We start from the raw sequence: 26,549 nt of genomic DNA on the forward strand, positions 1-26,549 counted from the left end.
TGATTGGTTAAGAATGATAGAGCTGAGAATATTACTATATAAACTGGGGTCAAACAGGAAGTGGGGGGAAGGGAAATTGGAATCACGTTTGCTAAGGGGGGGAATGGGAACAGGAAATAGGGAACAGGGAACAGAGACACAGGCAAGGCTCTGTAGCATCAGAACTGGGAAGGGGGACGCGGGGTAAATTCTCTGTGGCGTCAGAGCTGGGAAGGGGGACACGGGGTAAATGCTCTGCGGTGTCAGAGCTGGGAAGGGAACACTGGGGAACAGACTCTATCACGTACAGATAAGCCCAACTGGTGTGAAGGACTTCGGAATATGCCTGTTTGGAAACTTACCCCAATAAACATCCATTGTCCGCGCTTCGGACTTCTGGTCTTCTGCTTTCTGTCTGTGTGACAAGAACCAGGGGAGAGGGTGAAGGGAAAACCCTCTAACATCCCACATTGGTTCTGTTTAAGAGGAGACTGTGGCAGGAGGGAGCCCTTCCTAAGCTGTCTCTGTCATGGGAGCACAACTGACACCTTTTGCGAGCAGCAGACCAAAGAGATCACACAGGAAAGGAAGGCTAAAGGTCGGTGACAACACAGGCAACGTTTGTTACGCTGTTGGGGCTTCTGAAGTAGAGACTTTCCAGTAAAGGAGACAGGCCTCAAGCCAGATCATACAAAAATAAAGCACCATGCTGGCAAAGCTGAGGGCTAGTTTCCCCTCAGAGTAGAAAGGGGCAGTGCCTAATCAGGTGATTTTCTCGGTATGGTTTGTTTATTCACAGACAGTACAAATGCCCGTGCCCAGGACTTAGCAGCTATTCTTCAGCCTCTCTGACGAGCTGGCAACATACTAGCTAATTAGTGACCTCAGTTGGATGTAATGGGGCGTAATTAGAAACCGAGCCCAGTTGTGGTGGTGAAGCAGACAGAGCACAACTTAACTAGGGCTGGGGACTCAGCAGAGGAGGAAGATCGTGGAGAAAGGAACAAAGCAGGTTCCTCTCTGGGAAGAACCTGAGGAAGTCAAGTGGAGAGACCCACCTGGAGCAGAATCGGCTCCTGAGGGGTAGCCCTGAGCAAGGCCCTACATCAGGAAAGAGAAGAGAGGCCCAGGAGGGGTGGGAAACCAGTTCATGTGGAATTTTGGACTCCCAATGGGGAAAAAGCCTGGGAAATCAGTGCCTTGACAAGAGTGAGGAGAACTGAGAGAAGCCCAGGAGGGTGGAAGGACCTTTTGTGTACGTCAACTGGGACACTGAGTACCCCAGAAGCGGAGTGAACCACTGCGTGACTCCGCTGGAGGAGAACACTCTGAGGGTGAGTAGGGAGAAGATGCAGGCTGAGAAAGGCCATTGCACATCTGTGGGAAAGCCCAGTAGGGGCACCAGAGAGGAGGACCCCATGCAACACTGGGGCCAGAGACAAAGGGGCACCCACAAAGCAGAGACATGCTCTTCCAGTCCTGTTTCTTGAACAGAAGAAGTTGCAAATGGTTCACAGGCAACCCTTGCAGAAACACCAGCTAAGGGTATGTCTACACTGCAAAAAGAGGTGTGTCTTTTAACTCACATTAGCTAACTTGGATTAAAATAGCGGTAAAGACACAGCAACTTGGGTTTTAACTCAGGGTTAGCAGCTCAAATTCCACCCCCGGCTCCTCTATAGGCTTTAATTTGAGCTGCCTCCCACGTTAAAAGCCGAGTTGATGTGTCTTCACTGCTATTTTAATCTGAGTTAGGTAATCCAGTTTAACACACCTTTTATTTTTCAGTGTAGACATAAGCTAAAGCCCTGTCACCAAGGAGCAGCTTTGTCTTTTTGGAGTTTGTCTTCACTGCAAAGTCAGCTGAACTTATAACTCAAATACTGCCCTAACTTGAGTCCTGTCTGCACACAAAAGCCTTTAATTCAAATGCAATGTTGCTTGTAGCTCACGTTGTTGTCCCATCAGACAGTACAACTTGAGTGAGCACAACTCATCAGCTGCTAACACAGCTGCTCTGTAGTGTGGATGCAGGCTAGCACAACTTCAGTGCCACTAGTCCTCCAATGCCTTCCCACAATTCCCCAGTGTGCCCCAAAAGGACAGACAAGTTCTCCAACAATTCACTGGGAAAGAATTCCTAGAGCGGCTCCGCTCACTGGAGAGCTGTAGGATTGTATCCCGAGAAGTGCTAGCACCACATTCAGGTGCGAACAGAGCTATTGTGGACAGGGCAACATGAGTGTTATTTTTGCAGCATGGGCATTCTCACTGGAGCTAGGCTAACTCAAAGGTAGAGCTCTGCAGCTGACCGGTTTCTCAGTTCACAGGCGCTCCTGAAATATTAGGAAAAGGATTAGTTTCAGATCAACCCAAAATGAAATTTTTTCAAATTTTTCAGCATACCAAAAAGTCAGAAAAAAATCATTTGGGGTCAAAGAAAAATGGTTCATTTCACCCCCAACGAAAATGTTTTGTTTTGATTTTGAGCTTTTGAGGGAGGTTGTGGAATCCCCATTACTGGAAGTTTTTAAGAACAACTTAGACAAAGTCACTTCCCTGAGATAGCCTTACCAGACAGCCTTCCTACAGCTAAACAGGTGATTATGCATATCCAATCTAGTTTTGCTAGACATTGTGTATCTGACATAGTGATGTCTGACAACGGGCCCCGGTTTCAATGGGCATGAGTTTAAACAGTTCACAGTGATATACAGGTTTCAACATGTAACACAGTGTTCGGTTATGTAAGGATACCATTTGGCATAGCTGAAACCCCTGCAGTGTTTCAGAAAAAAAACAGTGACACTGAGAAGGTCACATTGGTTGTGGTGGAAATCAACTCCACATTAATTCTCAGTGTGCACTGTGGCTAAGAAGGTCAAAGACATCCTTGGATGTATAAGGAGGGGCATATCAAGTAGGAATAGGTGTTACATCTGTATGCAACATTAGTGAGACCCTTACTGGTCTGTCCAGCTGTGACATCAACTCTGAAGCTCCTGGCAGGGTTGCCTGGGAGGATTGAACCTGGAATCCTGTGAAGCCTGAGCTAAAGGGCTGCTTTGTTAGCCCTGAGGCAGTCGCAGACTCATAAACCTCTAAACCTGGTTCAGCCACTAGAGGGAGACATGGAGGCACACTGAGTTAACCTGCTTTTCACTTAATGTAGCTAGTGAAAAATTTTCTGTCAAAATTTTACTTTTTCCGATGGAAAATGGATTATGTGCAAAACAGACATTTTCTTTCCAAAAAATCATTTTAATTCAAACTATTTGGAATTTCATTGAAAAACAAATCTAGAATTCAGTTTAAAACCAAAAAACGTTAGTTTTTTCAGATTTTTTTCTTTGTTTTTATTAACAGATCCATTCTTTTATAACAGAAATCTTATAACTTAAATAGAGATTCTTAGTGTTATACACAAATACACATTTATAAACTGGCCTATGTAAGTCCCTAGAGCTGCATTGACAAGACCTGCTACCAGTCACTTTCCTCAACTTTGTGACCTTGATCACATATTGTGGTTGATGCTTTTCTACTCTTTGTCTTCCTCTTCTATCTTTTCAGTTGTTAGCATCAGTTAAAGTCTTTCATCTCACATTTAGGTCCAAATTTCTGTTTTTCTTGCATTTTAGTTGTGTAACATATGTATTAGCTGTCCTATCAAAATGCTGCATAATGTTAAACTTCAAACAAACAAACAAACAAACACACACACACACAAACACACACACACACACACACACACACACACACACACACACAAAGAAAAATATCAATAAAGATAAAAAATGTCTCATTTTCACTACTTTTTTTTCCTGGAGAGGGAGGGGGGACATTGCTGAACAGTTCTATGTAAAATATTAGCTCAAAAGTGTATGTTTTGCCCTCAGGGTGGGCTCCAGGCACCAGTCTGGCAAGCAGGTGCTTGGGGCGGCCGCTCCGGAGAGTGGCGGCACGTCCAGATATTTGGCGGCAATTCGGCAGACGGTCCCTCACTCCTGCTCGGAGCAAAGGACCTTCCACCGAATTGCCGCCGCAGATCGCAATCGCGGCCTTTTATTTATTTATTTATTTTTGGCTGCTTGGGGCGGCCAAAACCCTGGAGCTGGCCCGGTTTGCCCTCTGTGTTTGAAAAGCTGTAACAGCTATAGGTATTTCGTTTACATACATTCAAACAATCTCTTTTCCACCATGCCTATAGTTCTTAATTTCTTTCTCCTTCTAATATTGTTTCTGGTGATGAGTTTCTGGCCTGTCTGCCTTTATGAATTGGTTGTGTTTGCCAGGTCATGCTGTGAGAATGGACACACTCTCCTTGAAAATAATATTTGGTTTCACTAAAAATGGTTTGTAAAACTCCCCTGTGAAAAACCCACTTTGATTTAAAGAAATCTGTTCCCGTTGCAGCAGCCGCTCTGAACGCTCCAGAGACAAGAAACACTTCTTGCTACATACAAACTGGAAAACGCTTTGACAACAACATTACAATTGGCATTTGGCAGATTACGTATTTGCACTTTTTAACCCCTGTCAAGCATTTGGAGGATATAGTGGTTTGTGCAACTGAAGCGACAAAATATTAAGACTATTCTGTGTCTGACCACCACAGAGGCGGGTCGAGTTATTTTCCGCATAGGTTTGGTACATGTTCAGGTCAAAGCCACACATATCTGGGTAGCAGCTAAGCAGAGATGGGGGCTGAGTTTGTTGCAATGGAACAAAAATTCAACTTCCGCAGCGCGTATATATATATATATACATATATCTGTAAACAACCAGCCACTCAACATTGTTTGTGTGCATTTTGGTAGCATCTACAGAACACAACTGAAATCAGGCCTCCATTGCGCTGCACACTGTGTAGGAAGAGGGCCTGAAACATAAACCTTTGAATCAGAGGCCTGGTATGAGGCCTGAGGCCTGGGCTAAAGTAGTGGTCCAAGCTTTGATGATATAAAGTAAAGTAAGGTTGTGAGCAAGAGGCAGGCTCTGCTCACAGAATCTGGCAAGAACAGGGCTGATAGTGCAGAAACACACATTCCTGAGAGGTACTAGGCACAATGCACTCATGAAAGAACATTCCAGAAGGGTGGTACCAGAACACCTTGATACCAAAATGGAGTCTCAAAGAGAGTGTCTTTGGCCAGCCGAAGGGCTAGTGAAAAGTCCGGCCACTAATTGAGCTGCATCTATTGTCATGGGCATACACGTATTGAGTATACTTGTAGCAAGTATAAGACACCTATACAGTGCTTCATGGACAATAAACCAGGCTGGGTGCCTTCGTACCTTAACGGATCTTGTAGTCATTGGGCGGGTCGTTTGAGGTCTTCTGTGTCAGCTGTCTGCACAGAGCTGGGACAGCACACAGAGAGAACACACACACACAGCCAAATATCTGACAACACACACTGTACAAATACATAGTAAGAGACAGCCTGTGCCCCAAAAAGCTTCCAATCTAAATGGGAAGGAGAAATGAAGGACTGAGGCCCAGAGATTTGCCCAAAGTCCCTTAGTGAGTCTGTGTCACAGAGCTGGGATTTGAACCCCCAGCTCACAAGTTGTTCCTTATCCACAAGAGCATCCTTGCTCACTAAGGTTTTCAGAGCTTGTGCAAGGTAGCCTACATACACTCCAACTCTATACCTGTGGGCCTGGTCCCTGTGCATTGGGAACTTTATGGAACTATGCATCCGAAGAAAGGGGTATTCACCCATGAAAGCTCATGCTCCAATACGTCTGTTAGTCTATAAGGTGCCACAGGACTCTTTGCTGCTTTTACAGATCCAGACGAACATGGCTACCCCTTTGATCTGTGGAACTTGTGCACAAATCCCTGAGTCTGAATTTAAACTCCCCCGTAGCAAAATGCAGCATGGCAGCCTCTGGGACAGAGACAGGAAAGAAGAAATCAGCCGTGATGTGCCATCTACCCAACGCCATCTCTTTTCACAGGGAGCATCAGTACAAGAGCTTGACTATCCCAAATCTGTTGGAGAGGGAGAGGGGACAGGTCTGGATTGGGCTGCTCCCAGCAGGTCTGGGAAATACCCCTTGTAATTTCATTTCCACGCTCTTTCTCAATTTTTATGCAGCAAAAAATGTTGGGCCCCCCTCTAGCTCGCAGAGCTGCTGTTTACAGGAAAGCATGGGGGCGTCTGGAAGCCAATCAATTCAATGCCTCCCAGCTCTGCAAGTGCAAATGCCTTGATTAAAACTACGCTAACGGTTCAGTCCTTAGCCTTAAACAGCGAAGGAAATCCACAGAGTGGTGATAAGAAAGAAATTCAACGGCTTCTGATTGATAACACTTCCTGGCTTTGGATGTGTTGTTCATTTTGTTTTATGCATAATAGGTGGTTCTCCTTCTTCACAGCCTGCTTACTGGTGTGCTCTCTTCTCGGACTGTACATGCCATGGCGGGGGAGGTCGTCTATGCTGATTTAAACATCCCGGGAGCCCGCTTACCTCCTTCATCTCAACCCCACAGTGAGTGTGCTCTTACTTCCTACTTTTGTGCTAAGATTGGGGTTTTCAGCTACATCTCCCGGTTTCTGACTGGAGACGAGTGTACAGAGATAGGGTCCAGCACAGAGGCACTAGTTTGTGTAATATAGAGTCATAGAAATGTAGGAGTAGAAGGGACCTTGCTGGGTCATGTGGTCCATACCCCCGTGCTGGACAGGACCAAATCTGGGCCTTGGGCCTAGCCCAGTAAATGACTGTTTATTAGTTGATCCGTATAGTATATTTTAAACTTTGTACTGTGTCCATGTAAATGTCTCCCAAGCCACTTCAGAGCTAATTGTAGCCCTAGCACAGAAAGACAAGCAGAGAATAGTTTTGTCAGGGTATCCTTAAGGCTTAGTTTAGTTTATTATTTACAGACTTGGGGTGGGAACAAGTTAACGCTGTAGGTGTCAATGTTTCCTGCCGAGTGTCTCTAGAATAATGGGGTAGGTGGAGGCTGGCACGGATTCACAGGGTCTAGTCTGTGCCCCTTCAGCGTCCCAAACCCCCAGGGTTCACATAGTGCCACAGCGGTCCATGGACCCCAAGACTGGGTCTTCGGGCACCAGTGATCCATGGGTCCCTGCCACAAATCCAGCCAAGCCAGACCCCTGTGGGTGGTTTGTTCTGTACCCCTCCTCCAAGGGTACAATGCACTCAGGGAGAATTTGCAGTGATGCAGGCAGCCTTTTCAGAACAAGGTAACCTGCCTACAGACTCTGAATGTCCTTGGGTTGGCAAAGAAGCAAAAGTTACACCATCATCCATCCTGGCCAAGCCAGTGCTATGAACCAGCCAAGCTGCAATGGATTTCATCTCTGGCTCTCTCTCTCAGTCCCTTTGTCCTCCCCAGGGGAGAGCTTCTCAGTCCCTGCATAGGGAAGTCTCTATTCCAGCCACCCAGCACCATTTTCCCTTTTGTTCTTCAGCTCTGTTTACATGTCTCACCTAATGAAGTTTCCTGCTCTTAGGCATTGATGGTTCAGTCCTTGGGACTTCTCTCTGAACCTTCTGTTGATCTGGGTTGGTTTCAGCCAGTGCATTAAGGACGCAATTCATTCCAGCCAGGCAGCAAGGTGACACACACATCTGAGTCTCCTGCACTTTTCCAGGAGCAATGTTAATTCCCCTCCTGCCCGACACGTAGGTGGCAATGCAAAGTTCAGAGGAAAACTGAGGCACACATAGGAATCATGAAAATATTACAAATTTTCCCCACTTTGTCACAGAAGGGATGAAAAAAAGCTTCCGTGGTTGAGTTTGGGGAAGAATGAGCGAGAATGAGCATTGAGATTCGGGATGCGCAGAGAGTGAATTTAAATGTATTATTTCAGAAAGCAGGGCAAAGACTCTGCTCTCCTTTAAACCAGTGTAAACCCAGACTAACTAGTTCTGGAGTCACTGTGGATTGACACCACGGTCACTGAGATCAGGATCCAACCCCAACTCCCCAACAGTGGGGTCACTTCGGATTTACACCAGAGCAGTGAGATCAGAATTTAGCCCTGAATCCTTCAGGTAAGAAGGTTACATTTGCAACAGAGACATTTCACGGTGCTAACAGAGAATGACATGGGCTAATGGAGATGGACCATCTTTCCTTTAGAAGAAGTGGCTGAGAGTACAGCCCAGTGGTTCTCAAATATTTTCCTTTTTGAAAACTGATGTATTCGGTCCCCACCCAGTCCCCAGTTCAGCACTTCCACACTTGGTTACATGAACCATTAATCATAGAATCGTAGAATCATAGGATTGGAAGGGACCTTGAGCGGTCCATCTAGTCCAGTCCCCTGCACTCATGGCAGGACCAGCACCTTTTATAACATCCCTGACAGGTGTTTGTCTAACCTGCTCTTAAAAATCTCCAATGATGGAGATTCCACAACCTCCCTAGGCAATTTATTCCAGTGCTTAACCACCCTGACAGTAAGTTTTTCCTAATGTCCAACCTAAACCGCCCTTTCTGCCATTTAAGCCCATTGCTGCTTCTCCTATCCTCAGAGGTAAAGGAGAACAATTGTTCTCCCTCCTCCTTGTGATAACCTTTTAGGTACTTGAAAACTGTTATCATGTCCCCTCTCAATCTTCTCTTTTCCAGACTAAACAAACCCAGTTCTTTCAATCTTCCCTCTTAGCTCATGTTTTCCAGACCTTTCATCACTTTTGTTGCTCTTCTCTGGACTCTCTCCAATTTGTCCACATCTTTCCTGAAATGTGGCGCCCGGAACTGAACACAATACTCCAGTTGAGGCTATATCTGCATGGAGTAGAGCGGCAGAATTACATCTTATGTCTTGCTTACGACACTCCTGCTAATACAGCCCAGCACAATGTTAGGATTGGGGTTTTTTGTTGTTTGTTTGTTTTTTTGCAACAGTGCTAAACTGCTTACTGATGCTCGGTCTGAAATAAGTAAAAATCTTTGGATTTTACCTGGAGCTTTTCACCCCTAGATCTCAAAGTGCTTTACAATGGTCAGTATCGTTATCCCTGTTTTACTCATGAGGAAACAGGCACGGAGCAAGAAAATGACTTGCCCGGCATCACCCAGGTGGTCAGTGCAGTAGCTGGGAAAGAACCGTGGTTTCCTGCATCCCGCTCCACCGGTCCATCCACTAGGCCGATAAAACAAAATGAAAGTGACCTTGGTTTAAAGCCACCCCCTCCATGTTCTCCCTCAGCAGTTGATTTCCCCTCCCGGGGCCAGGGCGTTACATTTATTCACTCTGATATTTTCTCCAGCTGCCGGCAGCCCTCAGAGCTCTGATCTCATTTAATTAGTTATGTCACCATTCAATGTTGGTGTCGTCTGCTGATTTGATGTACAATGTTAGCTGTGATAAGGGCACAGGCAGAGCTGTTTAGTTTTGGTGTTCGTTGCCATAATCTTGTTTTCTGGACTGTTAAATGTAAGACGTGTGGCTGGGGTGTGAAGGGATTTGAGAGGAAGGATCTTAAAAAGCAGGAGACACCCTCTGTTGTCTCTCTTGCGAAGACTCAATTTTTGCTCTTTGTGGTTTTCTTTGGTCTCGGATAAAAACCTTACCCCTTTGGCTGAGAGAGAGCCATATTCACAGCCTGCCAGGCCAGCTTTCCTCTGCCTGGGCTGGGTGGGCCCAAAGAAACAGCTGTCTTGCCTCTGTCCCACTCCAGAGAGTCACACAGACCAACACCTCGATTCAGCTGCTTCTCACTAGGGTGGCCAGCCCTCCAGGATTGTCTTGCAGTCTCCGGGAATTACAGATTAAATCTTAGGTCATGTGATGAAACCTCCAGGAATACGTCCAACCAAAATTGGCAACTCTAGGGGTGCCAGAATGGGGTGGGGCGACAGGGGAGGGAGCAGAGAGGAGTGAATGGGGGACAGGGTCTTGGGAGGAAGAGGGAGTGCAGGAGTGGGGGCCCAGGGGAAGACGCAACCAGGGCCGGTGCTACCATTAAGGCAAACTAGGCGGTTGCCTAGGGTGCCAAGATTTAGGGGTGCCAAAAAGCGGTGCCCCCAATTTTTTTTTTACAGCGTTCCTGGGCCACTCCACTTCTCCCGCCTCCCAGGCTTGCAGCGCCAATCAACTGTTTGGCGCCACAAGCCTGGGAGGGGAGGAGAATTAGTGTGGGGGCGGCGTGCTCAGGGAGGAGGCAGAGCAGAGGTGAGCTGGGGTGGGGAGGTGCCGCACAGCTCCCCGGGGGGGAGCTGCCGCGGGAGGGCGCCTCAGGGCAGAGGGGGGGCGGGGAGCTGCCACAGGGCTGGTGGGGGGGGGGCGCAAGGTGGAAGTTTTGCCTAGGGCGCGAAACTTCCTTGCACCGGCCCTGGACGTAACACGCTGCTGGCTGGTCACAGGCTCACACCAAGGTTCAGGGACAGACAAGTTCTTCCACAATACATTGCAGAACAATTGCTATTGTTTTACTACTTCATGATAATATTAGGGGGTGCATCATTCTACCTAGACAGTTTCAGGGAGGCTCTTAAAATGGACATTCACCTGACGGACAGCTGGATCGTAGCCCCCAGAATCATGATTCATTTATCATTCGATGAGCCAAGGTAGGGTGGTCTGGTGGCTAAGATGCTGGGCTGTGATTCTAAAGATCTGAGCTTGCTCTGCCGTAGACTTCCTGTGTGATCATGGCCAAGCCACTCCAATCTCTCTGGACCTGAGTTCCCAGCTGTAAAATCAAGGTGTCAGTACTTCTCTATTACATAGGAGTGCTGCGAGCAGTTGTGGGGAGCGGATCTGCTGGTGCAGTATACATTGGTGCGCCATCCTCTTGCAGGGGTTTCTGGACAAGCTTTAAAAGAGAATAATGAGGAGTCCGGTGGCACCTTAAAGACTAACCGATTTATTTGGGCATAAGCTTTTGTGGGTAAAAACCCACTTCTTCAGATGCAGTCTCCACGCATCTGAAGAAGTGGGTTTTTCACGTAGGAAAGCTTATGCCCAATTAAATCGGTTAGTCTTTAAGGTGCCACCTTGTTGTTTTTGTAGATACAGACTAACATGGCTGCCCCTCTGAGACTTGTTTAAAAGAGAATGTAAATCATCAAGTAATTGCAATATTTCCTTTTTTATTATAATTTCCCCAAATACTGAATTGGCCAGATTTCCATCAGTGTCCGCACTGGCATCAACTTGTCTTGAAGATCGGAGCCGCTGGGTACGTTGTCCTGCTGATGACAGTCATAGTGCTGAGTGTTTGGGGTAAGTCTCTCCACACCAGTTATTCCCTTGCAAGCATATCACAGGCAGTCAGAGCACAGTGATACCTATCGTTAAGGCATTTCTATTACAAGGGTTCTTATAATTTCCCACAGTTTTCACATTTTGAGCTAATTTTTCCCCTGTTCATTCTTAGCAATATTTTTTAAAAAAGTTTGAGCAAAAGTAGCTCAGACGTTCTTGGATATGACAAAAGTGGGGAGGGGAAAATAGGCTTGTGACATTTTTTTTTAACACCTCTGACAGCAAAACAGGGAGTTTGCTGTAGAAATGAGTTGGGGAACCAGAGAACCAGCTCCCCTAGGAATTGGGCAGCCCAGAAATGAGGCATTATATTTGGTTGCAATTTATGTTTTATTTTTAAAATTGGTTAAAAGAGCTACTCTTCTAAGCAGCAGTTGTTTTTGATGGCCTAGAAAAAAGATTTCTGGCTAACACAAGACGTTGAAATGAACTTGCTGTTGTCGTTAGTATTCAGGGCTTCTCTGATTTTCTTGCTCAATGTGTCAAACGGTTTCATAACATCAAACAGGGGACACATCCAACAAGGAAATAAGATGAGCGCTCAGGCTGTTTAAGACAACCGGTAGCTGCTGCTTTTTAATAATTTTAAAAAGAAAATGAAATGAAAAGAAATTGAAAAATAGAACCACATATAAAAACTCAATAAAAACTTTAATGGTGAACAATACAAATAAAAATTTGATTTCAAAATTTTGAAATATTTCAGCATTTCTTTTGGAAATTTTCCAATGCACTTGTTTTGATTTTTTTCCCTAAATGATATTTTTTTAAAAAATTTCCACTCTACAGAAAATTGAGAAATTTCTACTTTTTGTTCCAAACAATTTTGGAATGAAAATGTCATCATAATGCAGTGGCACAGAAATTTGAATGTCAATCCACTCTACTCATCAGTTTGGGGGAGACATTTAAAAGTTCTAGGCCTTGAACATATGGGTCACCAACGTTCCTTTCTGTGGTTCCTTAACATTTTGATTTGGGGACAGTCTAAGAATTTGTTGTTGCTGTTTTTTAATAGTTCAGTGTGCGTGCGCAGTGATTTTTGTTATACTAGGAGGATGGTTTTTAATAGCAGATCTGCTCCCTTAGCACTTTGCTTGCAGATAGAATTTAAATGGAATTTCTCCAATGCTGACATGGAGGGTTTCCCCAGTTTAACTAAAGGTGTGAATTTAAACCAATTTAGTTAAACCGACACAACCCCAGTTGTTGACCCTCTTATTTTGGCTTAATTTGATTGGGAGCAGATTTAAGCAAAACTGAAATAAGGGCACTGCTAGGAGTGTTAGTGATGATCATGTAGTATTCAGGGTGGTATATTTGCCTGAGGTAGGCGTCGAGGCAGTCTTCAAGTGTACGCTTGTATATTACACTCCCACTCTATCCAGCAACACTTTAGCTCTCTCGCGTATCTCTTTTCACCCCGTCTGCGTGTGGGCAGATGTAACACACGGCGTCTCTGTTCTTTGTTCACACATATTAGTAAGAATATAAAAATATCAAAAGGCAAATGGGCAAGCAACTCAAGACCCCACATTCTATCTCAGGCAAATATACAGGCCGAATACTACACTATCATCACTAGCACTCCTAACAGGCATCCCCACTAATTAAACCAGTGCTCGTTTGTGTGTGGACAAGGCTTGTATAATCCGTAAGCATTGCATTGGCTCTACACATGCATGTGTGAGAAGGCTAAGGAGCATTTCATTTCTGATGTGAAGCTGCACTTGGGATAAGGTAGAGGTTCGAAGGAGCCCACCTCAATCTCCGTGATCAATGAACGCAGGTAATGAATTACATAGGGCTGGTTTAGAAGTTCAGCTCCTTTTAATGCTCAAAATTGTGCACACAAAGAGGCAGGGCTCCGCCACGGTGCCCATTTTGTGCAAGGTGGAAGAAAATAGTAAATATCCCATCACGGAATGGCTTTGATACATTTCAGGGAGGAGTTGCTTTTTTTTTTTAACTCAGGCAATGCCATAGAAAGATTACAAGGACCTTATTGAGGTGGCAAAGTCAAGCAGTTAGGAACTAGGACACGCCAGCGATGCCTGTGCAAAACCTGAATTCAGCCCCCCTTGTGTGTTGGCATCATGATAATTACATGAGCATGCGCTGGTTTTTTTCCATGGAACCCCCCGCCTCAGACAGTGCACAGGATGGGCAGTGCTCACAGCACCTGTGGTAAAGGTGCAGGTCCAGAAATCAGAAGAGGTTATGCAAATGATGCAATGCCCTGATTTGCATACATCTTTGCTCTCCTCAATGATTTCCATCCTTTCTAACTGGCCCCTCCTTGCTTAAATCCCCCCCTCTGTCTCTGACTGGGGGCTGGTTGTGGACGAGGGGGGCAGTTTCTAAGGAGAGAGTCCTGGAAAACCCCTAGGAGTCCCTATGTTTTCAGATCCTAGAGCGGTTTTCCAATGTTGTAACCATAGAGACTTTGCCTAGAGCAGGGGTGGGCAAACTTTTTGGCCCGAGGGCCACATCGGGGGTGCGAAACTGTATGGAGGGCCGGGTAGGGAAGGCTGTGTCCCCCAAACAGCCTGGCCCCTGCCCCCTGTCTGCCCCCTCCCACTTCCCGCCCCCTGACTGGCCCCCTCAGAACCTCCAACGCATCCAACCCCCCCTGCTACTTGTCCCCTGACCCCCCCTCCTGGGACCTCCCACTCCTAACCGCCCCCTACAGGATCCCACCCCCTATCCAACCCCCCTGTTCCCTGTCCCCTGACTGCCCCCTGGGATCCTCTGCCTCTTATCCAACCCCCCCCCCACACACACACACCACTCTCTCTGCCCCCTTACCATGCCGCTCAGAGCAGCAGGAGCTCGTAGCCCCGCTGCCTGGCCAGAGCTAGCCACACCGCCATGCTGCCCGGCAGGAGCGGCGGGCCAGAGCACTGGTGGCGCAGCAAGGTGAGGCTGCAGGGGACGGGGGACAGCGGGAGAAGGGACGGGGGTTAGCCTCCCTGGCTGGGAGTTCAAGGGCCGGGCAGGACGGTCTTGCGGGCCTGATGTGGCCTGCAGGCCATAGTTTGCCAACCTCTAGCCTAGAGCGCCTCCCACATAAATATCCATTCACCCAGCTCCCTGGCTCAGTAAAAGTGGGAGATAGAAGCAGGCACTGAGGAGGTGGTGCCTGAAATCAGGGGTGCTCCAGCCAATCTAGGAAACTGAATGGCTCCAGTGCTGAATGTAAGAGGTAGCTTGTGCAATATGCAGCCCCTTGCTTCTCACACGCTGCCCACCGTCCAACCCCTTCTATGAATCAAAGTCAACCCTGCATCCCTGCTGCAGTCACCATCCAACCTGTGCACTGAATAAGGCCAGGGTTCTGTGTGGACAGCCGGCGTATCATACTAACGCAGATGCACCAGGGGGCAGAGGTGATGAAGTTTCACAAGCAAGCTTTGCTGAAACATTTGCCTAACTTGAGCGCTGCCCTCTGCAACCTCCATGGTCTTTGAACATAGAAAAAGCTAGGGAATTGTAGGAATTTTCTTGCTCGTTTTCATGCCGTTACACTTGCCAACAAACAACTTGATCATTCTCAACAGCAGGACAAAATGAAAAGGACGGGATCCCAGTGCATGAATTCACCTGAGCTGCTCAGGAAGGCCTTACCTTTGTTACACAGACAGGAAAAGTGAGAAGGCGCTGAACGCCGGTAGCGAAGGAGACGCCCAGTCCATCTGTTTCTTTCAGTCCCCTCATCTCTTTCCCTAGCGTAGTCACTAGTGCTACTGAATGAGGTGTAATTTACAGGCCCGCATTCGTAATGGTTTAAAGCACAACCAGCAATGCTCATTCACCTGGATGTTGTGCTGAAGTTTTTCAGGGCTCCTCAGGGAATGGACTGGCCCCTGAAGGTGAGGCGGCCTCCGAGAGACTCAGAAATGAAAGTAAATGCGTCGCCAGCCAGGAGAAATGGTCTTCCCTGAAACAGTACCTGTGTGACCCACCCCAAATCAGCTCAACAGGTAACGTCACAGCCGCTGACTTCCATTTTTCTGGGTAGGTGCATCTTCAGTGGGTTGTTATTTAACCTGTTTTTCTCCGCGCTGTTTGTGGGACCTGCTTTTAGCCATTCGCTCCCAGCCCCAAAGCCCCTGTGCTGGTATTACAGCCTGCCGGGAAATGGAAATTTCTGTTCGGTGGGAAATTCCAACCGTTTGGATTTTTTTTTCCTCATCAGCCTCAGAACCAAGAGCTGAATTCTTGACATTTCCTGGGAAATGAAAATCCCAAACAATTTTGATCCAGGACCGTTGCAATATTTCAGTTTGATAATGTCAATCCCCTCGCCCCCTCCCGCGAGGCCCCACCCTCGCTCTCTCTTTTCCTGTCCCCTCCACCCTCTCCCTGTTGCCCCCATCCACTCACCATTCTCCACCCTCCTCCAAGCCCCTCCCTGACCTGCCAAACAGCTGATCAGCACCTACAGTAGATGCTACAGTAATACAAACAACTCATTAATGACTGCTCTTTCCAATTCCCCCTCCAGAGGGCGCCAGGTGCGAACTTTGCCCCAGGGACTGGCTGCCGTACAAGGGAAAATGTTACTGGGTGTCTAAAGAAAATAGAATGTGGAACAGTAGCCGTGACGACTGCTTAACGAAGAGCTCTCATTTACTGGTGGCCAGGGACCAGGAGGAGATGGTAAAGTTAATTTTCTTGCAGGATATTGGAGCACTGCTCTGTAATAAACCCCTGTGGGAAAATGTAGTTCCAACCCCACCGGTACGCCAGCAGATATTTTGTTTGAAGGTCAGCAGCTCGGAGTGCTAAGATCGCAGGGACAGTATGTTGGGTTGCCAACTTGGTAATATTTAAAAACCTGACACTCCAGCAGGAGTGCCGGAAGCTCCCCTGCCCCGCCTCTTCCTCCTGAGGCCCCACCCCTGCCCCGCCTCTTCCCCCAAATCCCCGCCCCCATACATTCCTCTTCCCCTCTCCCCCCGTCACTCACTGCTTTTCCCCTCCCAGCAGCCCCCCTGCCTGGGTCAGGAGGGACATATCTGCAGAGCTGGGGCTGGGAGCTGCAGCCACCCAATGAAGATAGGAGGTGGCCCCGGCTGAGCAGGGGATGGCACAGGTGATGACCTGTGGCCTCCCCACTCCCCCTGCCTGCAATAACTGGACTTTGGGTGTCCAGTCAGTAGATCTGACCAGACACTGTCAGGTCCCCTTTTCGATCAGACTTTCTGGTCGAAAACTGGGCACCTGGACACCCTAACAGTATGTCGTGGTGTTTTTTTATTGCCCTTGTGATTTTCCCCACTGCGGCACTTGAGTGTGGTGCTGTCAACACTGGAGCAGACATCAGAGAATTAAAGCACCATTTATTCACCCGGACGCCTGTCTCGTACACTTTACAGGATTACATACAGACGATCACATCCGAGAAAAATTCTCTTTGGATTGGATTAAACTTTAAATCTCCTGAGAGGACGTGGATTTGGGTAGACAGCTCCCCCTTCAATGAAAACCTGTGAGTTTCCTAATGTTTGTACTGTTTGTGTTTGCAAACAATCTTATTGCCTCATTTCATAGACTCATAGACTTTAAGGTCAGAAGGGACCATTATGATCATCTAGTCTGACCCTTGACTCTGCGGATTCAGAAGCCACAAAATGTCACACTTCACCTCCTTTGAAATTATTACAGTGTGGGAAAACTCAAGCATCCTAAACCCATGAGTTCGGTCCCCAAAATGGTGAGATTTGTTTAAAAATCATGAGTTTTTTTTTAAATAATGCATTTAGGGTTCTTTGTCTTTGCCTTCTGGTTTTTAGGGTCATATTTTCAAACAACAGGAGGGGCAGAAACTTTGTTTTTTAAAAAACAAGCTGAGATTTTCCTGTAATCACCTGACTCCGAGAGCTGTGACTTAAAGAAAAGCACAAAATAGCATGAGACTCGCAGTAAAACTGCAAGAGCTCCCAGCACTGCAGAAGTGAAGGTCACAACAGGCGTCACTGGAAAAGTTTGGGTTTTCGTGTGTATTTCAGGTGTCATGATAATCAGAGAGACATATTCAACATAACATAAGAAAGGCCATACTGGGTCAGACCAAAGGTCCATCTAGTCCAGTGTCCTGTCTTCTGACAGTGGCCAATTCCAGGTGCCCCAGACGGAATGAACAGAACAGGTGATCATCAAGTGATCCATCCCCTGTCGCTCATTCCCAGCTTCTGGCAAACAGAGGCTAGGGCCACCATAACAAAATATTAGGGTGAGGGCAAGACATCTTTTCCAAAACAGTTTGGCTTGAGCCATACTTGCAGATTCTGGGAACGTAACCCAACCCCCAGCTCATCCTTCCCAGGTGATCAAGCATGGGAGTTTGTGTGCAGCTAATGAGGCCTGGTATACACCTAAAAGTCATGCCAATATAACTATGTCAGTTAGGGGGGTGAATTGTAACTGATATAATTACATCATTATGAGCTGTACTGTGGACACAATTACACTGATATAAAGGTGCCTGAAACCAGGACAGTGTATTCGCATAAAGGAATAGCTATACCAGTATAAGCACTTTTATTCCTGTGGGTACGTCTACACTTAAAACGCTACAGCGGCACGGCTGCTTCACTTCAGTGTAGTCACTTCCTACACCAACGGGAGGAGTTCTCCCGTCGGCGTAGTTAATCCATCTCCCCGAGAAGTGGTGGACAGGTTGATAGAAGAATTGTTCTCTCAACCTAGTGCTGGCTACACCGGGAGTTCGGTTGGTACAGCTGCGTCTCTCGGTGTGTGGCTTGTTCACACCCCCCACGAGACGAAGCTGGACCGATATAAGTCCCTGGTGTAGATCAGCCCTGTCTAATTGCATCCGCTGTGGTGAGAATTTTACTGCTCTAATTATACGACTGCAGCCAAAGTTGTAAAACTTTGTAGGTTTAAAACAATGCCAGGCTAAAGCAGACGGGGGTTGGTATGTAGCTACAAGCTAGAGCCCAGCTGATTCAATGTAACAGGATCAGGCCATAAGGCTGGTCAGTCCTTGCTCTACCGGCGTTAGCCAGCTGTCTGGGCAAAAGACTAAACTTTCACATTCCCCATGTGGGTCTCTTAAATGCCTGACGCACCACTGGGCAGGGAGGAATGCTGCTTTCTTGACTGCTTGCCTGCATTTTTTCTATAGCCATTTCCTGGTTTTTATTCCCCCCCCCCCCCCCATTATAAGGCAGAGACTGGGTGTTCCTGCTCCTAGAGAAATCCTCACATGGGACCTGATCATACCCCTGCCCAGTTACATCTTCTTGGCCAACTAGCTGCTCTCGGTGCCTATGCCCCTAGCCAGTGTTGTGTGAGTGCTAGGGTGACCAGATGTCCCAATTTTATAGGGACAGTCCCAATTTTTTCTTATATAAGCGCCTATTACCCCCCACCCCCTGTCCTGATTTTTCACACTTGCTGTCTGGTGACCCTAGTGAGCGCCTAATGGAAGCCCATAATGCTGGTGCAACCCGTAAGGTGCTGGGGCCTCTGAACTTCCAGCAGTCTGGGCAGCTACATTTGTAACTGCAATATTGCAAGAGCAGCTTTGTTTCTTTCCATTTACTATAACATTGCTCCTTCCTCCCCAGCGCTTCGTTAGTGCCTGAGCTATCTGATCTCCCACAGCTGTGGAACAAGGGACCTGGTTGGAAACGGGAGTTGGAGGGTGATGGGGGTGGAGGAATTTCCACCCCAACCTTGGTGGACAAATAGAAACCGCCTCTGCAGAGGCCCTTGAGTTTCCCCTTTGGTTCCCCCCTCCACTTTCTCCAACTCCCCAATTTCCCCTTAAGGCTCCTCTTGTCCCTGTTCTCCCTCCCCCTCCCCCATGGCTCCCCTCCTCCTTCCCTCAAATTCCCCCACTCTCCCTAACTCTTTACCTCCTCTATCAGATTCCCCCTTCCCTGGTTCCCCCTACTCCCTCCTAGCCCCTTCCTCTCTGATACCTTTTCCCCTGGAGTTTTGAGAGGAGACAAGGAAGGGGGGCGGGATCTCCTTTCTCTGCCTGAGGCCCAGAGCCAGTCAGAAATGGGGAAGCTTTGGAAGCTAAGGGGATGGGGACATCACCAACTATAAGTGCAGGGAAACCAGGAAGAATTTTGAAGTGGCATGTGCCATTCCCTGCTGCTTAAAACACCCGTCCCTCTTCCCCCATCTCAGCTGAACACACGGTCACGCCGTCTCTACCCCTCAAACAGGCATTGATTAATCAGAGATTAAGGCCCAGAACCCCAGAGGTATCTTGGCTCCTAACTCCCTGGATTTTAGTATTTAGGTAGAAGGGATTAGGGCCCTAACTTCCATTGAAATCAGGGAGAGTTCGGAGCCTAATTACCTTTGAGGATCAAGGAGTGACTTGCCCAAGGTCATGCAGGGAATCGGTGGCAGAGCCTAGAACTGAGTGCTGATCTCCTGGGTCCCCACCCAGTGCAGCCTTCCCTTTGAAACAGGAAAAAAGAAGCCCCAGTTTCCTGCCCCACGGGGCCGCTACAGACCCAACTCCCTGCGAAGTCTATACACATTGGCAGTGACTGTCTCTTTCATTCTGCAGGTTCCTCAGAGCAGGGAGGCCCGGTGGAAGGGACTGCGGGGTGTTAAAAAGAAACCAGATTGCATCGGAAACCTGCAGCGCTGAATTAAAATGGATTTGCCAGAAGAACGCGCTCCTGATCTAAGCAAGGCCGTTCCAGCTCTGTTGTTGATGCAATTGATGGAGAAAAGGCCTTCCGTCTTGGTCTGTCCCGTGAAGATGATCGCAAGGGCTACGTAACTTTCTTTGTTCCATGGTTTGACACATCTGGGGCCAGATCCTCAGCTGATGTAAATCGGCAAGGCCTCGTTGAAGTCGGCAGAGCTGGGGGGCAGTTTACGGGAGATGGGGATGATGCGCCGTGGTTAATTCACTGCTCTGGCTGCATGTTCTCATGTTGTGCTGTTAAGAGTCTTTTCCCTGGTTCTGTCTCGCTCAGAGATTCACGGTGGGGACTGGACACCAAGCAACTCCCTTGTAGGCTGTCACAGCTTCCAAAAACCACAGACAGCAGGAAGGAGCCCTGCCGCCAACCTGGGGCTGCCAGGTTCTCTAAGCACGGTCCTCACTAATTGCCTCTGAGCAGGATTAGATGGTCAGTTGTGGGTCCCATACACCTCCCTGTCGTTTATGGCACTCACTCTCTTCAGGTGTGTTCAACTCAGACCCCGATCCTGCGGCATTCTAAAAAAATTTATTGTCTGAAGATGTCACTTCAATTCAATGGTCTGTCTAGCTGGGATCCTCTCTCTGGCAGCAGCCACTGCCCCAGAAAAAGGAATAAATCTCCTATAGCCGTGGTTTTAAAACTGTGGGTCGCAATCCAGTTCTGGGTCACGGAATATAAGGCACTGGGTCCCGGCGGCTCTGGTTAGCAGCGCCGACCGGGCCGTTAAAAGTCCTGGCAGCGGTGCTGCCCGGCTAAGGCAGACTAGTCTCTACCTGTTCCAACACTGTGCTGTGCCCCAGAAGCGGCCAGCAGCAGGTCCGGCTCCTAGGCAGGGGGGCCACGGGTCTCTGTGTGCTGCCCCTGCCCCGAGCACAGGCTTCACACTCCCATTTGCCAGTTCCCGGCCAATGGGAGCTGTGGGGAGGGGCCTGCAGGCGAGAGCCGCGTGGAGCCACTTGCACGCCTCCACCTAGGAGCCGGACCTGCTGCTGGCTGATTTCAGGGCGCAGCATGGTCCGCAGTGCCAGGACAGGCAGGAAGCCTGCCTTAGTACCCCTGCTGAGCCGCTGATCGGGAGCCACCTGAGGTAAGCCCGTGCTCCAACCCCGCACCCCAGTCCCCTGCCCCAGCCCTAAGCCCCTCCCAAACCCAGAGTCCCTTCCGGCCCCAGCCCGCAGCCCTCACCCCCGCACCCCAACCCTCTGCCCCAGCCCTGAGTCCCTCCCACACCCCAAACCCCTCATTCCCAGCTCAACAATTTTGTTCAACTGGGTCACCAGAAAAAAAGTTTGAAAACAACTGTCCTTTAGGAACGGTTATTCCAAACTGCTCCATTCTGGGGGACACTTCTCTCCGGTCTGGCAGCTGGGAAGGCTGTTGTGTGCTCTAAAGCAGGACGGTTTGGGGTCCTTGTAACTTTTTTCTAAGCAGCAAAAGTTCCTTGTTGCAGCATCGCCTGCCTGATATGGTGTCAGGCTATGCTGCCTCAGTTTCCCCTCTCTCAGGTGGGAATCTCCCGACCTTCCAGCCTCGCTTGGTTGTTGCAGGGACCTGGACCTCCAGCTAAGTTGTAAAAGAAAAGCCCACCCCTTCCAGTGTCTCCGAGGCCATAAACAAACATAACCGTGGCTGCTACCCAAGTCTCAGGCTGGGCACAGCCTCTCCTTTCTCAGGAGCTGTCTTCTTGCTTCCAATTCTTCTGCTTATTCACCGTTCTCCCCATAGACCCTCCTGGGGTTCTTAGAGTCTCTACCAAGCACCAACCCCCAGGGCTTCCTACCTGGCATCTCCCATCTTCTGCGCCACAAGCTTCTGTCCTCTCTCCACCCCCACAGGCCTGATTTAGCCCCGTGACCTGCCTATCATGTGCCTTTGCTTATTTTTTCCACCTGGGGAAGCAAGCTGAGTGTAACAGGTGGGGCTGGGACCCGCCTCCACTTAAAGGGCCACCCACCCATTTTCCATCTAAATGTCCAGTCTGTTTTTGAATCCTGCTGAGCTCATGGTCTCAATAACATCTTGTGGCCTTAGTTCCACAGGATACTTAAGCAGTGTGTCAATAAAAGATTTATTTTTTTATTGTTTTAAATGTGCTGCCTTTCCATTTCATTGGCTGCCCTCTCGATTTGATTTATTTTTTCTTGGACTAGATACCTACTGATCATCTATGCATTACGAATGAGAGTAAGACAGTTCGCATCTTTAATGAGAAGACTTGTTTGGAAGCAGCAATTGAGTGTCATTACTTTTCCGTCCCTTCCGGACTATTCTCTTTTCGTTTCCCATATCGATCAGGTTTGGCACAGATCCAGTTCTTCTCCGTCTCACAGCTTGACGAGCTGACGCCTACATCATTCAGATACGCACAGGCTCCTCCTCCCCTTACTTCGAACCTGCAACCAGAAGCCGCGGAGCTAGAATCAGTCCGTAGCCAAGGCTTGTCGGCAGGGCCGGTGCAAGGAAGTTTCGCGCCCTAGGCGAAACTTCCACCTTGCACTCCCTGCCCCAACCCCGCCTCCGCCCTGAGGCACCCCCCCGTGGCAGCTCCCCCCCCCGCCCTAAGGCACCCCCCCATGTCAGCTCCCCGCCCCCCAGGCCCGGGGAGCCGTGCGGCAGCTCCCTACCCCAGCTCACCTCTGCTCCGCCCCCTCCCCGAGCACGCCGTTGCTGCTCCACTTCTCCCGCCTCCCAGGCTTGCGGTACCAATCAGCTGTTTGGCGCCGCAAGCCTGGGAGGGGAGGTGAATTAGAGCGGGGGCGGCGTGCTCGGGGAGGAGGCGGAGCAGAGGTGAGCTGGGGTGGGGAGCTGCCGCGGGGGGGGGGGAAATTGGGGGCACCACTTTTTGGCGCCCCCAAATCTTGGCACTCTAGGCAACCGCCTAGTTCGCCTTAATGGTAGCACCGGCCCTACTTGTCGGTCACACCCACAGGGAAGCATAAACTTGCCTGGATTTTGTTAAACTGGGGAAGCCCCCTGGGTGGATGGAAGCTGTTATTCCAGTTTCAGAGCATTTTATTTTGTTTTATCTTTTACCAGTTCCCAGCTGACTGATGCTAAACCAGAATAAGCAATGTAAACTGAAAGAAGAATGTCCACACTGCCTTTTGCACTGGTTTAATTAAACCGATTTAAAGTCGCACCTTGAGTTTAACAGGGGCTACTCTGCATGTGCCGAGGTGGCAGCATGGACGTCAGTGCGGGCTAGCCACCTGAGTGCATAGCCCAGACACCCTGGCATGCGTGCACTCAGGTTGCTCACCTGTGCTGCCAGGCCTACCCCATGCTCAGAGCCGCCCCAGGGTACGGTGAATCGGGGAGGCTGCCCCGGACCCCACGCTTTGGGGGGCCTCGCGGTGGCCACCCCGAATCGCCGTACCCTAGGGACGGTTCTGTGTACGGTCCTGCGGGGGGCACTAGGCCAGCCCAGAGGGGTCCACTCCACCTCCCCCACCAGCTCCCGGCATCACTCAGTGGAGGAGGTGGAAGCCAGAAAGAGGCAGGGGCAGAGCAGGGGTGGGAAGAGGCGGGCTGGGGGCTGGGGGGAAGGGGTGGAGTGGGGACGCAGCTGGGGCAGGAAGAGGCAGGGTGGGGGCGGAGGCTGGGGGTAAGGGGCGGAGGGGGCAGAGTTGTCTCGGGCCCCACACCCCCCTGGGGACAGCCCTGCCCATGCTACAATGACACCTTCATCTGGGGCAGAGACAGACCCTGCGACAGAGCAGGGTAGAGCGAGGGGTTGGAGCAAACAGTCAGAGATGAAACCCTCGATCCACTGGGCCAGAGAGGCAGGTAACTTTGTGAGCATGGCCATGTATATAAGCTTTGCTTTTCCATTCTAACCTAAAGTCCCTAAAATACTGTATTCCCGTTGACTCAAACATGCTCCTCAAAGGCTGTCCTGGGTCACTGCAAACAGCTGCTGGCTGCATCACTCCCTCAAAGGGTGAGGGCTCTAAGCCGGGGCTTGTGCTGTTTTGGACCCAGCTAAATGAGATACAGTGAGAAAACAGAGGTGCTGATGCCAGTTTCAGGAGAGTGGAGCCACGGGGTTCACCCCACCCCATAACAAACTAAACCCACAAGGGGTGGAAATACTGATTTTTTCACCTGTTTTTGACCCATGTACGTTTGTCGGGTTGATCTCCTTTGTTGATCTCTCTGCACTCAGCACTTCCAACACCAGTGACTTAGCACTGAGAAAATTTATAGCCAGAAACAGACTCACCGTTTGTCAAATTCGGTGCCGTTGGGCCACTTCCAAGACTGATTGGGCTCCCTTCTGAGGCCTATCCAATGGTAAACGCTGCCTTTGTACCGCAGAAGGAACGTCTTCAAAACAAACAAAGGGGGACCATTGTATTGCATGGATGAATGGCTTATGTTTGACACCCTGCCCATAATGTCTTCCAGCCTAGACAGTATCTATCATGTGAAAAAAAAAAAACAGGAGGAGGAGCGGGGGGCATTTAAAAAAGAACGACTTTTTAGGTCACCTTCCTCTATTGTCACAAAGCAAAATAGGGCACAAGCCCCTGTGTCTTTGCTTTGACATACAAGGGAAAGCATGTTGCTCTGTGTAGTGGCTAGGGTGCTGGAGGGCAAAGGGTGGCTTTATAGTAAAGGGGAAATGCCTACAACACTCAAGAGCCGGGCAAAATCAGGCCATCTCTTCAGCCAGCCACTTCTCCTGTACATCCATCCATACGGAAGCACTGGCTGTGCTGAGCTGGGCAGGGAATGAATTCCCAGGAGATGAGCAGGGCTGGAGCTGTGTTTCTCCACTGAATTCCTGCTCAGAGAAAGAGCGGGGGCAGGCTGCCAATAAGCAATTTCAATCACGCACTGGCTGCAAAGCTCCAACTCCAGCCAGGGACCTGGGAAACCTCATTCACTCTTCCCTCCCGACATGGGACACACAGGGGCGCCTCACGCTGCAGGGCCTGGGCACTGTCCCATTGGCTCATGGTCTGTCAGGTCAAGGCCTGTTTATTGTGCTCACAAAACACCTGGGTCCCTCACCATCTCCAGGCCACTGTCAAGCCCCGCCAGGGAGGCGCCCTGTGAAGAGCAGTAGCTCTGGCTGGCGGTCCAATTCCTTTCGTCCTCGGAGAAGAAGTAGCACTGTCTTTGGTAGCCGACCCAGCCATCCGGACATGATGGGACGTCCGCACAGGCCAAACACGACTTAGCAGTTCTGACTGAAACAGAGAACGTAGAATAGGGTAAGAGGCTGCCCCCTCCTCATCTCCGTATCCAAGGGGAACACGTAGAATAATCCCCTTAGACCAAGGCCTCAGAGAATCCCCTAAGCAGCTCTGGCAATTGCTTGGATGCAGTGGTGGGCCGTGACGTTTTCAGTAAGGCAATGCATGCAGGACATGACCTCACCTTCCAAACATTTAATGAATGAAGGAGGGGGGGCGCCGAAGATGCTCCTCGCTTGGGACGCCGTTAGGTCTAGGGCCAGCCCTGGTCCAGCCCCCTTCCCATTTTTCAACCAGCATTAAAAAAGAAGTAGGAGGCAACTACAGGAGCTAAGACCCGGGAAGCCGTTTGGCTAAGCTTTCCCTAGTAGCTGCAGTGCTATGTTGGCTCCCCCAAACCTCGCAAGGATGTCAGCGCCAGGCCCTGGAAACGTGCGCTCGAGCCAGCTCCAGATCCGAACAGAAAACACAGAGAGTGAATCCATAAGAGCTGCGCGCTCACCTGCCAGGGTAGCTGTGGTCGCGATTAAACCCGAGAGGACGAGGAAGACTGTGACTGCTGCGACGATTGTAAATGTTCTAGTTTTCCTGAATCCGTAACCTGAAAGAGACCAACATATTAACACTCCTGGGGCTGCTGCGGGGGGGAGGGATCTGAGTTATTTATTTACCGTGGCCTAGTCCAGAGACAGAAGACAGTTTGCACACCCCCTAGTCAAGCAAATGGAAAGTCACTAACTGCTTGATAGATCAGAGTTTGTAGCTGTCTCTGATCTACCCTGCACTGAATATGGGATTACGAATTTCCTCCTGAGCTTTTCGACAGCACTTATCACCGTAGTAACTCTAACTCGGTGAGAGATTTAAACAGGTAAAGATCAGAGCCCGGCATGGAACAAGCCAACCTGCTCCTTGCACAGCTGCGCTTTTGCCGTTGTGTCCCAGCGAAACAAACTGGGATATTCAGCCCTGAACCAGAGCGAGAGAGACAGGGCCACAGTCCCAAACGGGTGCAGCTGGCAAGCCCACAAAATGCCCCTGCACCCTGTTACACAGCCATAAGCGCCCGGCTGCAGGGAAAGTTGTGGCAGTAGATGCCAAGCAAGCGGCGGTGCTCAAAGGAAGCCGGTGAGGTGATCAGATCCCTGCTGCATTCGCAGGCAGGCATGTGGGCTGCTGCACCCAAAACTTCATCTGTGTAAGCCGCGGTGTTTCTCCCAGGCAGAGGGGTTCCACCTACTTGGTTCCTTTCCTCGCTCCTGGTCTCCATTGCTATTAAGGGGCATATCCAGCCACTGTTCCTTGCAGGTATCCAGGCCATTGTACATCCTTTGTCTTTCTGTGTCATTCTCTATAAAAAAAACAACACAATTCTGCTTGAACCTGCTATAGTCACA

The 26,549-nt window shown here is 49.3% G+C and overlaps 2 protein-coding genes across 2 annotated transcripts in view; one reads left to right on the forward strand and one right to left on the reverse strand.

Moving 5' to 3' along the window:
* Positions 1 to 22,040, forward strand: part of LOC101950941 (killer cell lectin-like receptor subfamily B member 1B allele A) — a 25,401-nt gene extending 3,361 nt beyond the window's left edge. The window contains exons 2-7 of the mRNA XM_065564228.1: positions 6,368 to 6,480; positions 11,103 to 11,201; positions 15,077 to 15,226; positions 15,751 to 15,905; positions 16,625 to 16,737; positions 19,804 to 22,040. Coding sequence (XP_065420300.1) covers positions 6,368 to 6,480; positions 11,103 to 11,201; positions 15,077 to 15,226; positions 15,751 to 15,905; positions 16,625 to 16,737; positions 19,804 to 19,927 — 754 coding nt within the window. The 3' untranslated portion in view covers positions 19,928 to 22,040. The remainder of the gene's footprint in view (positions 1 to 6,367; positions 6,481 to 11,102; positions 11,202 to 15,076; positions 15,227 to 15,750; positions 15,906 to 16,624; positions 16,738 to 19,803) is intronic.
* Positions 22,001 to 26,549, reverse strand: LOC101951576 (C-type lectin domain family 2 member D-like). Its single transcript, XM_005311294.5, has 5 exons — positions 26,393 to 26,549; positions 25,655 to 25,753; positions 24,968 to 25,146; positions 24,174 to 24,277; positions 22,001 to 22,344 (listed from the first exon to the last, which is right to left on the reverse strand). Exons 1-5 carry the CDS (start codon positions 26,478 to 26,480, stop codon positions 22,194 to 22,196), a joined length of 621 nt encoding a protein of 206 aa, XP_005311351.2. The 5' UTR covers positions 26,481 to 26,549; the 3' UTR covers positions 22,001 to 22,193.

This window comes from Chrysemys picta, chromosome 12, assembly GCF_011386835.1.
Source record: "Chrysemys picta bellii isolate R12L10 chromosome 12, ASM1138683v2, whole genome shotgun sequence".
Lineage (NCBI taxonomy): Eukaryota > Metazoa > Chordata > Testudines > Emydidae > Chrysemys > Chrysemys picta.